Source organism: Tamandua tetradactyla, chromosome 8 (assembly GCF_023851605.1).
Source record: "Tamandua tetradactyla isolate mTamTet1 chromosome 8, mTamTet1.pri, whole genome shotgun sequence".
NCBI classification, from domain to species: domain Eukaryota; kingdom Metazoa; phylum Chordata; class Mammalia; order Pilosa; family Myrmecophagidae; genus Tamandua; species Tamandua tetradactyla.
Window position 1 is genome coordinate 95,994,336 of NC_135334.1, and position 13,262 is coordinate 96,007,597.

At 35.7% G+C, this 13,262-nt stretch overlaps 1 protein-coding gene across 2 annotated transcripts in view; it reads left to right on the forward strand.

Annotated features, from left to right (window-relative positions):
• PRMT3 (protein arginine methyltransferase 3) overlaps positions 1-13,262 on the forward strand; it is a 174,688-nt gene that overhangs the window by 48,349 nt on the left and 113,077 nt on the right. For both annotated transcript variants that reach the window (XM_077114223.1, XM_077114222.1), the window contains exon 10: positions 200-299. In XM_077114223.1, the coding sequence (XP_076970338.1) occupies positions 200-299 (100 nt within the window). The remainder of the gene's footprint in view (positions 1-199; positions 300-13,262) is intronic.

The window sequence follows — 13,262 nt, forward strand, 5'->3', positions numbered from 1 at the left end:
TCAGTGTATTGCCATGTTAACCAGAAACACTCTTGGGCATTCATGGAATAACAAGAAATATAGTGGTCAGGGGAGAAATAAATTTTGAACATACTTTTGAGTTATACACAACTATGAAAATTAGTGAAACATTATGTAATTTGACTAGCTTTCAGATCCTATTTAACATACTAATTTAACTCATTATCATAATTTTCAGACTAAATAAACTTGAAGATGTTATAATACTGATTAAAGGAAAGATTGAAGAAGTTCATCTCCCTGTAGAAAAAGTGGATGTTATTATATCTGAGTGGATGGTAAGTGTTTACAGAAAAAAATAGTTTTATTGGTAAAATAGAAATAAAAAGCAAAGAATAATACAGCTACTTTTGCATTTAATTATATGTAAGTGACTGAATAGTGGCATTATTTTAAAAACAGCTGTAATCTTTTTACCTTTAGAATCAAAATAGTAAATTATTTTTCTACCTTTTAAATTTATAGAGAGCTAAATATGTTTGCCTAAAAGGTTCCAAGCTGTTATGGAGTTTTTGGACAATTTCATCAAAATTAATGTATTGCTGTCCCATTGCTGTCATATTGAAATTCCTATCTTTATTGATACTAGTAAAATAATAAAATTAAGATGTGTTATATATGACTTTATAGTTTGCAATTGAAATCATAAGAGTCTAGGCAGAATGTTTATGTAAAACTGTATATAAAGTAAAATTAATGATATTTGACATCTGGTCAGACTGATTAGTGATAGGCCAGTTAAAATGAAAATAAGGTAGAATATTTCTAGATTAACAAGAATTTCTTAACCATTTAGAAAGTTTAAGTTTTTTTAAAAATGCATTTGATATATTTTTCATTAAATGAGTTACCAAAAAATTTTGGAAATGAATTTTGCTTTACAGTTCTCTTAAGTTTTGAATAGCTATAGTAGTAATTCTAGCACAACATCAGGAAATTTCACAGAGCTTTGGAAGATTTCAGATTTAATCGTATAATAGATTCCAGCCTATAGCCAGGGCGTCATTCTTGTTGGCATCATTGTTTGTGTGTGAAGCAGTGCACTGACTTTTTTTACGCTAGGATAGCTTTTAAACAGTCCCTAATCACTGGTTGGGTATTCTTCCCATGCCGAAGAAATTGTGATAGCATTTTGTGTTCTCTTATCAATTGAGTTAGAAGGTAGGAATTTTCTCATTATGATTAAAAATTCAGCATCTCACTAAAGACTAGAAAAGATGCTTTGGAGAAAACACTTTTGAGGCATTTATTTGCCAATTGTTTTACATAGTTTATGCTCAGTTTTGACTGACATGATCTTTATTTCTCTAGAAAATGTTTTATTTTTCTTGAGAAGTGCATCATTTAATTTGCCCCAAATTAGACTTTATAGGCAAATTTTAGCAAACTTCTCACCTTAGTTGAACAGTTTTACATTTCTGCTTATAAAACTTACTTGCTTAGCAGAATTTTGCTTCTGGATATTGATATTCTAATTTTCATCCCAAAATGTGAAAGTTGATCTAGAGTATTAATACACAATTGAAATCGTAGAACCACTCTGTGTAATGACTGAAATTAGCTGAATTGAATGAATTTACAGATTGTCTTTATAATGTGAACATTATTAAAATGGTCTTGGGCTTGTTTGCCCCCAGCCATTTCACCTTTTCCTGCTTTTCTCTGTATTAAAGCAGGACTCACTCTCTAGGCATCCTTTCCTTGACTCCAGGGACAGCTGACTTCCATTAGGTTTGACCTGTGGGAAGCACTAGTGGGAAATTTAAGGAAGAGAGAAGCCAAGGCATTTCTTCCCTTCTTACTTTGCCTTATAGTGGTGTGTTTTGTGGCTCTGAGTTATCACTGGACCAGCCTGTGAACAGTTCTAGCATCCGTTGTTTGATCCTGGCTCTGGGCTCTTGCAGCCATGCTTCTTAGCCTTTTCTTTAGCCCAGGGGTGGTAACTGTCTGCTGGCTTTGTTAATATCTGAGTTGTCTCACTGAGCTCTTGATGACTTCTCAAATGTTTTAATCTCTCTATAACCAACTTCATGTATTAATTTTCCTGTTTTAAATAATCTCCATTGGTTGCGCTCTGATGCAAAAGATACTTTTCACTTTGCAGGGCCAGTTAGATATGATCTCTCCCATTATCAGGAAGGCATTATAACACAAACAGTACTGAATCACTAGAGGCTGAGATGAAAGGAGCCAATTGTTTAAAATAAGGTGCTTTCAGGAGCACTTCACTAAGGGAAAGACATCTCAGGTGCCAGGAAATGATTCTTTCTTCCTTACCACAAAGATCTAATTTAAGTGTTTGCATTATCTTAGTGTTTGCTTTTCCGTGTACAGTGGAGCTGAAATCTAGGAGATTCTATTAAATGTTCCACTGTTGCGTGAAAAGAGGGACAAGGCTTTAAGTCTCCTGGAATATTATGTAGGAATAGAATAAACCAGGCTAAGGCTCCGAAGTTTCAGGAAGTAGGTTTTATTTTCTATGGCTGTAGGGCTCAGCTGAGTAGCCTTTGAAAGTCTGAACTCCAAACAAAAGGCAACCTTAGCTTTTGTAGACTGTATTATGTGCTAGAGATAAGGTAAACTTAATATGGCAACCGGCAAACATTAAAGGACAAACAGTTGGTCAGTTTAAGGAGCAAAGCAGGTTACAGAAGCAGATGAGCTGTTAGGGAAGGGTCCCCATCCCAGGTGTCTTATCTCACTTGCCTGCAGTTTTACTCATTCCTGAAGGTCAGGAGAGGGGATTTGGGGATTTTCCACAGAGAAGGCAGCTGAACCAGAAGAGGAAGGGTGGAAACGGCCTGCCTGCTTAAAAGCCTGCTTGCTACACCAGAAGGAGCATTAGACTATGGTATACAGCAACAGTTTTAAGGCAGTGAACTCTGGATAGGCTAATTTCTCTAATGAAATTTGCATTTGAGGTGTTAAATAAGTTCATACTAAAAAGTTTTGAGTCATATTTGTAGAGTGTAACTATCATTTATGGTATCTTCTAAATACTATTAGTCTCCTCCTAATTTTGGTACTTCTATTAGGATTTCTAAGCTGAGAAAGTGAAAAATACCAGTTATATAACTAAATAAGGGGCAGGTATGTTTTCTAAAATATATACCACATTTTTTAGGCACTCTTACTTAGGCTGAAACAATGGGCAACCTGTAAATGTCTGACTATTTAAAATCTGCATCTACGTTTTCATGAAAGAGCATTTCAAAAAGGCATAAAATCCTCTATCTTTGAAATATCTTTCAAAAATACTGCATAATAAGGACACACAAAAATCAAGAATGAAACTTCTTTAGCAATAGAATACACTTTACACCCTTCCTCTCTTTACTAATGCAGTTTTATTGAGGTATAGTGACACTCCATCCAAAGTATAGTCACTGGCTCACAGCATCATCACATAGTTGTGCATACAACCCCATGATCAATTTTAAAACATTTTCATTATCCCAGAAAAAAAATAAAAATGAAAACCCAAATCCTCTCACACTCCTTCTCTACCATTATTGATCCATAGTGTTAGTGTAGTGCATTTGCTACTGTTGATGAAAGAGTATTAAAATATAACTGTTAACTATCATATTTTGCAATAGGTACATTTTTCTCATATACCCGTCTGTTATTCGACTCCTTGTAATAGTGTTCTGCATTTGTTCTAATTCATGAAAGAATTTTTTTATATTTATACTGTTAATCACAGGCATTGTCCATCACAAATTCACTGTTATACATTTCCATGTTTTCACTTCCAGCTTTCCTTCTGGTGGCATACATGACTCTAAACTTCCCCTTTCTACCACATTCATACACCATTCAGCTCTGTTAATTATTCTCACAATAGCATGCTACTGTCACTTCTATCCATTTCAAAACATTTAAGTTTGATAGTTAAATATTCTGTACATATTAAGCAACCACTCCCTATTCTTTAGCCTCATTCTATATCCTAGTAAGCTATATTCACTAGATCTTATGTCTATGAGTTTATGTATTATAATTAGTTCATATCAGTGAGATCATATGATATTTGTTCTTTTATGTCTGACTTATTTTACTTAGCATAATGGCCTCAAGGTTTATCCATGTTATCACATGCTTCAGGACTTCATTCCTTCTTAATGCTGAATAGTAGTCCATCATATATATGTATATGCCATATGTTGATTATCCATTCATCTGTTGATGGACGCTTGAGTTGTTTCCATCTTTGTCAATTGTGAATAATGCTGCTATGAGCATCAGTATACAAATGTTTGTTTGCGTCCCTGCTTTCAGATCTTCTACATTTTACTTCCCCCCTTTTTTATAAGTATCTTCAAGAAAGGACAAAAAAGAAATAAATCCTCTCAAATTGGATATGTTCAGTGAACTTGTAATTCAGTCAGTCATTCTACGTGTTATATATTATAAAAGTAAACATCCATTTTCTTCTGTATTCCACTTACTCTGTCTTAATCTAGATATGTTTTCTGTCTGCAGCTGTTCGTGAGCTTTGCCTTTATGGAAGATGCACTTAGATTAGAATATAATTTTAAAAATCAAATAATTGCCCTTAGCATTTTATTTAATGAACTATCATTTGCCTTTTACATTTAAGAATTTCCAGATTCAGTCTTGTTTTTAACTTTTACACTTTCATTTTTATGTAATAGAATGTGCATTAGACATTTTTGTCTAACAGTAGAGGTTCCTGTTTTGAAAGCCAGTTCTTTACGAATTCTTACATCTGATTGCTTAATAAAACTGTTCAAAGTAAGCAACTTCAATTCTGTTTCTGCAAGCCAGATTGGCCCGTTTGGTGTTGCAGTTTTCCTTCCATGTTTTCAGCGTGATCTTACATTATACGTAGACAAGATTCTGGTAACCTATTACATGATTGCCAGAGATGTTTCTTGGTTATCCCTGTAATATTTTCTGTCAACAGGACCATCAGCAAATTTATACATTAAGTGAACTTTATGGTTCATTGGCATGATCTTTTGGATGCACAAACTATCTGTACTTTGTGTTATCATTTTTCTATTGTTGCTTGCATTTCAGAGAAGTGACCTAAAAAGTAGTGTTTCTTTCCCTTTGTGATATCTTGGGTTTTTCCTTGAAGCTTAAGAATTTATTTTTCCATCCCATTTTCACCAGTACAGATGTATCTGTGTATTTAAATGAGTGCATGCACACACCTGCAATCATGGAGTACCCTTTATTCATATTTAATATTTTTTGTTGGTAAATAGATTTTAGGAACTTTATCAAAACCTTTGTTGTTTGTAGTTTGGCTTATCAATATTTCGAGAACCTGGCCAGGAAGCCTGTCATAAGTAAAATTTGAAATTTTTGGGTATTGAAATATTTTTGTTAATTTTAGTTTGTTTAGGCCATGAAACCATAATTTCAGCGAACTGCCATGTGAATAGATGGCCTTTCTTGATCTGTTTTCGCCTCACATGATAGAATGAGAATTAGATAAACTGAGTTAATCGTAAAGTCAAAAGAGATAAAGATTAATTAAAACACAAATTTCCAATTGTACAGATACATTTTTTGCCTTTCTTTACTCTCTTGTGACAAGGAATAAGATTATAACCCATGTGTAAGGATGTCTTTTTAAACATGTTTTTCTTTTGCATACATTACTCTAAAAATTTAAACAAGGTAAAATTATACATGGTTACTATATATTGCTTTGTATAATTAAAAAACTTTTTTTAAAATCACATGTCTGATGGTTCTAGATAAAGAAATATATGCCATACTATCTCCCAGCTCTACACCTCTTGCCATTTCTTTCTTTAATTTCTCATTCCTCAGTTGTTAAAATCAGAGAATATATTTTCACTTCATTATTCAGAATTTCTTCTATTTTAAGAAAAATAGTAAGAGTTATAGAAAAGTAACTATAAATTTTTCTTTTGATGATAAAGATAAGCTTTTTTTGTTTGTTTGTTTGTTTGTTTGTTTAGTGACTTGATACCACACAAATTTGGTATCTTACAGTTCTGTAGGTCATTAAGAATCCCACAGAGATCTGACTGGGCTAAAAATCTAGGTCTTGACAGGGCTGTGCTCTTTTCTGGAAGCCCTAAAGAGAATGTCTCTTGCCTTTTTTAGCCCCTAGAGCCCACCCACATTCCTTGACTTATTGTGATACTCGGTCTCCTTCGTTACACCAGCAGCTATGGACTGACTCCCCACGTCATATCACTTTGACTTGCTTCTCTCGTTACATCTCTTTCTCTTTTCCTGACTCTGTATCTGAGTCCCTCTTCCCGTTTTTCTCTTTTTTTAGCTTGATATCTTCACACACCATACATTTCAGACAAAGTATACAATCAGTGGCTCACAATATCAACACATAGTTGGTGTATTCATTTTTTTTTTTAGAACATTTGCATCACTCCAGAAAAAGAAATAAAAAGAAAAACCCTCATACATCCCCTATCTCTTACTCCTCCCTCTCATTGACCACTAGTATTGCAGTCTACCCAATTCCCCCCCCTTATCTACCCCCCTATTATTTATTTATTTATTGACTCATCTGTCCGTACCATGAATTAAGAGAGTGTTAGCTACAAGGTTTTCACAATCACAGAAGACAGTTATACGATCATCTTCAAGAATCAAGACTACTTAAATACAGTTCAGCAGTTTCAGGTACTTCCCTCTAGCTACTCCAGTATACCATAAATTAAACAGGATATCTATATAATGCATAAGAATAACCTCCAGAGTAATCTCTCAACTCTATTTGAAATGTCTCAGCCACTGCAGCTTTATGTTGTCTCATTTCTTTCTTCCCCCTTTTGGTAAGGAAGGATTATTCAAGCCAGTGTTGCCCAGTCCCAGCTCATCCTTATGAGTCATGTCCCACGATGCCAGGGAGATTTAAATGCAGTCATGTTCCAAGTAGCAGAGAAGGCAATGAGTTCACCTGCCAAGTTGGCTTAAAGAGGCCACATCTGAACAACAAAAAAGGTTCTCTGGGAGTGACTTTTAGGCATTAATTATAAGTAGGTTTAGCTTCTCCTTTGCAGGAGTAAATTACATAGAGGCGAGCCCCAAGATTGAGGGCTTAGCCAGTTGAGTTGGTTGTTCCTACTGCTTGTGAGAATATCAGGAGTTCACTAGATGAGTAAGTTTGATATTTCCTCCTTTCTCCCCAGTTTCCTAAAGGGACTTTGCAAATTCTTTTTTATTCTCTGGCCAGATTTTTCTGGGATGCATAACACAGGTAACACTAACCTGTGTTATGCATCCAGCAGTATAACCAACAGTATCTCACACTGTGTTCACAATTCCATGTAGTTATGGTGTTTGAATAAACTGACCATGCAAGTTAAATTACATAATTCACTACCTAAAATATAAATTGTGTACCAAATAAACATATCTTCCTATGGTCTCACATAGAAGTTGAAGTTTTAAATTATAGGCCATATCTTCCTTTATACTGTATTCTGAATTACCTTAGTCCTATCCAGATTAGCTTGATTGTTATCTCTAGTCGAAGTCTGATCACCTTTTCAAATTTTTAAACAGTTGTTGTATATGGTACTGCTGGCTTTCATAGCTTCAGAACTCTAACTCCGAGTCTCAGCTATCACATAAATACCCAAAGTTCCAGAGAATGACCAGATTATATGTAAATAGTTCAGCATCTCAGAATTTAGAAATAACAGTTACAACTCTGGAATAGATGTGACTGCTGTAAGAGCTTACAGTCTAAGAACCTTTACAATAGGCACCAACCTGAATATTCATGTTCTCAACTTCAGTTCTCCAAGTTTGTATATTATACTTAGTCCATTTGAGTGAGGCATGATAATATTTGTCTTTTTGTTTCTGACATTTCATTCAACATACTGTCTCCAAGGTTCCTTCGCTTAGTTGCATGCCTTATAACTTCATTCCTTCTTGTGGCTGCTCAGCAGTCTGTTGTACCACAGTTCCCCCGTCCATTCCTCTTCGATGTACCCTTAGGCCACCTCCATCCATTGCAGATCACAAACACTGCCACCATAAACATCAATGTGCAAATGTCCATTCAGGTCCCACTCTTCAGTTCCTCCACGTATTTACATAACAACTGGGTTGCAGGATCATGTGGTGACCATACCCCAAGCCTCCTGTGGAACCAACACACTGCCCTCCGCAGGGGCTGCACTCTTTGTTTCCCTACCAACAGTGAATAGGTACATCACTTCCTCTACAGTTTCTCCAGCAGTTGTTTCTCTGTACTCATTTTTTAACAGTTTTATTCACACATTATATAATCTAACCTCAGTAAAAAGTCGATGGTTCCTTGTATAATCACATAGCCATGGCTTTACCACCACAATCTATGAGGACATATCCTTTTCTTGTGCAAAGAATCCCTCCTCCTCCCCCATAATCTCCGTTTATTGACATTTAGTTCTGATGTAATGTCTTTGTTATGTTCAATGGAAACATATTATGATGTTACTGTTAACTATGGACCCTAGCTTACATTGACTGTGTTTTTCCTGTATACCAACCCATTTTCAACACCTTGCAATGTTGACATTCATTTGTTCTCCCTCATGCAAAAAACATTCTTGTATTTATACATTTAAACACCATTATTGTCCACCCTAAGTTATACTGTCTTTATCCTCTGTCTTTCCTTCTGGTGTTATATGTGCTCCCAGCCCTTCTCCCTCATTCATATTCATATTCACCTTCATTCAGTGTACTTATATTATTGTGCTGCCATCAGACAGTATTGTGCTATCCATTTCTGAATCTTTACAGTCAGTCCTGTTGTACATTCTGTACTCCTTCAACACCAAATGCCCAATCTCTACCCTATTTCTATCTCCAGAGAACCTGTATTCTTAACTCTAACTCTCAGAGTTCACTCACTAATATTAGTTCTTATTAATGAGACCAACAATATTTCTCCTTTTGTTTCTGGCTACTTTCACTCAGCATAGTATCCTCAAGGTTCATTCATGTTGTTACATGCTTCATGGCTTTATTCTGTCTTATAACTGTGTAATATTCTATCGTATGTATTTACCACAGCTTATTTAGCCACTCTTCTGTTGAGGGACAGTTGGGCTGTTTCCATCAGTTAGCAATTGTGAATAATGCTACTATAAACATTAGTGTGCAAATGTCAATTTGTGACCTTGCCTTCAGTTCCTCTGGATATATATGCAGTAATGGGATTGCTGGATCATATGGCAGTCATTTACTTAGCTACATGAAGTACTGCCAAACTGCTTCTAGAATGGTTGCACAATTCTATATTCTCACCAAAATGAATAAGTGTGCCTCTTTCTCCACATCCTCTCTAGCACTTGTTGTTTTCTATTTTTTTTTTTTTTTTGGTAATGGCCATTCTAATGGGTGTGAGATGCTATTTCCTTGTGTTTTGTTTTGTTTGGCATGGGCAGGCTCTGGAACTTGAACCCAGGTCTCTGGCATGGCAGGTGAGAACCCCACCACTGAGCCACTGTTGCCTGCCCCTTCTGGTTTTGATTCGCATTTCCCTAATAGCTGGTGAAGTTGAGCATCTTTTCGTATGTCTTTTAGCCATTTGCATTTTGTTTTCTGAAATGTGTTTTTCATGTCTTTTGCCCATTTTTTAATTGGGTTGTCTTTTTGTTGTTCAGTGTAGAATCTCATATATTCTGAATATTAAACCCTAACCTGATGTGTGCCTTCTGAATATTGTCTCCCATTGTGTAAGCTACCTTTTTACATTCCTCACAGTTGGGATGATCATGTGGTTTTTCTGTTTTGATTTGTTGATATGGTATAGTACATTAATTAATTTTCTTATTTTGAACCTTCCTTGCGTAACTGGAATAAATCCCACTTGGTCATGGTTTATAATTCTTTTAATGTGCTCCTGGATTTAATTTGCAGGTATTTTGTTGAGGATTTTTGCATCTGTATTCATTAAAGAGAATCCTTTGTAATTTTCATTTCTTATACTATCTTTGTCTGACTTTGGTATTAGGGTGATGTTGACTTCATAGAATGCGTTAGGTAGCATTCCCTCCTCTTCAGTTTTTTTGGAAAGTTTGAGCAGGATTGGTACTGATTCTTTCTGAGTGCTTGGTAGAATTCATAGGTGAAGCCGTGCGGTCCTGGACTTTTCTTTTTTGGGAGCTTTTTAATGACTGATTCAATATCTTGTGATGTTGAGGTCATCTATTTCATTGTGAGTCCATGTTGGTTGTTCATGCCCTTTTTTCTAAGAAGTTGTCCATTTCATCTACGCTGTCTAGTTTATTAGCTTATAGTTGTTCATGATATCCTCATTACCTCGTTTATTTCTGCAGGATCTGTGGTTATGTCTCCTCTTTCATTACTGATTTTATTTATTTTCATCCTCTTTTTTTTTTTTGTCAGCCTAGCTAAGGGTCCATCGATTTTTCATTTTCTCAAAGAATCAACTTCTGGATTTGCTGATATTTCTCCATTGTTTTCATGCTCTTAATTTCACTTATTTGTGCTCTAATCCTCATTATTTCTTTCTCTTTGTTTGCTTTGGGGTTAGTTTGCTGTTCTTTCTCCAGTTCTTCCAAGTGAACAGTTAATTCTTCGATTTTTACTCTTTCTTCTTTTTTTTTTTAAAATTTATTTATTAATTAAAAAAAATTTAAACCAAATAAAATACCAACATACATGATCAGTATGTATTCACAATATCATCACTTAGTTGCATATTCATCATTTCTTAGAACATTTGCATCAATTCAGAAAAAGAAATAAGACAATAGAAAAAGAAATAAAACTAAACAGAAAAGAAAAAAAAAAGATTATACCTACCATACGCCTTACCCCTCGCTTTCATTGATCACTAGCATTTCAAGCTAAATTTATTTTAGCATTTGTGCCCACTATTATTTGTTTTTATTCCATATGTTCTACTCGTTTGTTGACAAGGTAGATAAAAGGAACATTAGACACAAGGTTTTCACAATCACACAGTCACATTGTGAAAGCTATATCATTATTCAATCATCCTCAAGAAACATGACTACTGGAACACAGCTCTACATTTTCAGGCAGTTCCCTCCAGCCTCTCCATTACACCGTGACTAACAAGGTGATATCTGTTTAATGCGTAAGAATAACATCCAGGATAACCTCTCGACTCTGTTTGCAATCTCTCAGCCATTGCCACTTTGTCTCATTTTACTCTTCCCCATTTTGGTCAAGAAGGTTTTCTCAATATCTTGTTGCTAAGTCTCAGCTCATTCTAGGGTTTTTCTCCATCCCTTGATACTGAGTCTCAGCTCATTCTACGATTTCTGTCCCATGATGCCAGGAAGGTCCACACCCCTGGGAGTCATGTCCCACGTAGACAGGAGGAGGGTGGTGAGATTGCTTATTGTGTTGGCTGGAGAGAGAGGCCACATCTGAGAAACAAAAGAGGCTCTCTTGGGGGTAACTCTTGGGCCTAAATTTTAAGTAGACTTGACCTGTCCTTTGTGGGGTTAAGTGTCATATGAACAAACCCCAAGACTGGGGGCCCAGCCTATAGCTTTAGTGGTCCACACTGCTTGTGAGACTATCAAGAATTCAACTTGGGAAAGTTGAATTTCTCCCTGTTCTCACCATTCCCCGAAGGGGACTTCGCAAATACTTTTCCACTCACTGATCGAATCACTCAGGGATTCATCAGGGCATCACTCTGGAGAAACCAACAAAATCTCATTTCCTAACTGAGATTCCAAGTACTTATGGTGTTCAGTCAAACTGTCTACATAAGTTATGTTAGGAAATGCACTAGTCAAAATATAAATTTTGTACCACATAAACATTTTTTGCTTTAGTCTCACACATAAGGAGACATTTTAAAATATTGATTACCATCTATTTTCAGCACCCTGCAACAATGACATCCTTTGTTCTTCCTCATGCAAAAGCATTTTTAAAATTTGTACAGTTAGTCACTATTATTATACACTCTAGGTATTCCTAGATTATACCATCTCAATCTTTAATATCTATCTTTGTGATTTCATTTATGCCCCCAGCCCCCCTCCCTCTATCATTCTCACATGCAGCTTCATTCAGTGTTTTAACATACTTGTATTACAGTTAGGTAGTATTGTGCTATCCCTTTTTGAGTTTTTACATTCAGTCCTGTTGCACAGTCTGTATCCCTTCAGCTCCAATTACCCAATATCTTACCCTATTTCTATCTCCTGATGGTCTCTGTTATCAACAAAATATTCCCAGTTTATTCACTAATGTCAGTTCATATCAGTGAGACCATACAATATTTGTCCTTTTGTTTTTGGCTAGTCTCACTCAGCATAATGTTCTCAAGGTCCATCCGTGTTGTTACATAGTTCATAACTTTATTCTCTCTTAAAGCCGCATAATATTCCATCGAATGTATATACCACAGTTTGTTTAGCCACTCATGTGTTCATGGACATTTTTGCTGTTTCCATCTCTTTGCAGTTGTAAGTAATACTGCTATAAACATTGGTGTGCAAATGTCCATTTGTGTCTTTGCCCTTATGTCCTTTGAGTAGATACCTAGCAGTGGTATTGCTAGGTCATATGACAATTCTATATTCAGCTTTTTGAGGAACCACCAAACTGCCTTCCACAGCGGTTGCACCATTTGACATTCCCACCAACAGTGAATAAGTGTGCCTCTTTCTCCACATCCTCTCCAGCACTTGTCATTTTCTGTTTTGTTGATAATGGCCATTCTGGTGGGTGTGAGATGATATCTAATTGTGGTTTTGATTTGCATTTCTCTGATGGCCAGGGACGTTGAGCAGCTCTTCATGTGCCTTTTGGCCATTTGTATTTCCTCTTCTGAGAAGTGTCTGTTCGAGTCTTTTTCCCATTTTGTAATTGGATTGGCTGTCCTTTTGGACAATTGGATTGTTGTTGAGTTGAACAATCTCTTTATAAATTCTGGATACTAGACCTTTATCTGATATATCATTTCCAAATACTGTCTCCCATTGTGTAGGCTTTTTTTTTTTTTAACTTTCTTGATGAAGTTCTTTGATGTGCAAAAGTGTTTAATTTTGAGGAGCTCCCATTTCTTTCTTTCTTCAGTGCTTTTGTTTTGGGTATAAGGTCTATAAAACTGCCTCCAATTATAAGATTTATAAGATATTTCCCTACATTTTCCTCTGCTTTATGGTCTTAGACCTAATGTTTAGATCTTCGATCCATTTTGAGTTAACTTTTGTATAGGGTGTGAGATATGGGTCTTCTTTTATTCTTTTGCA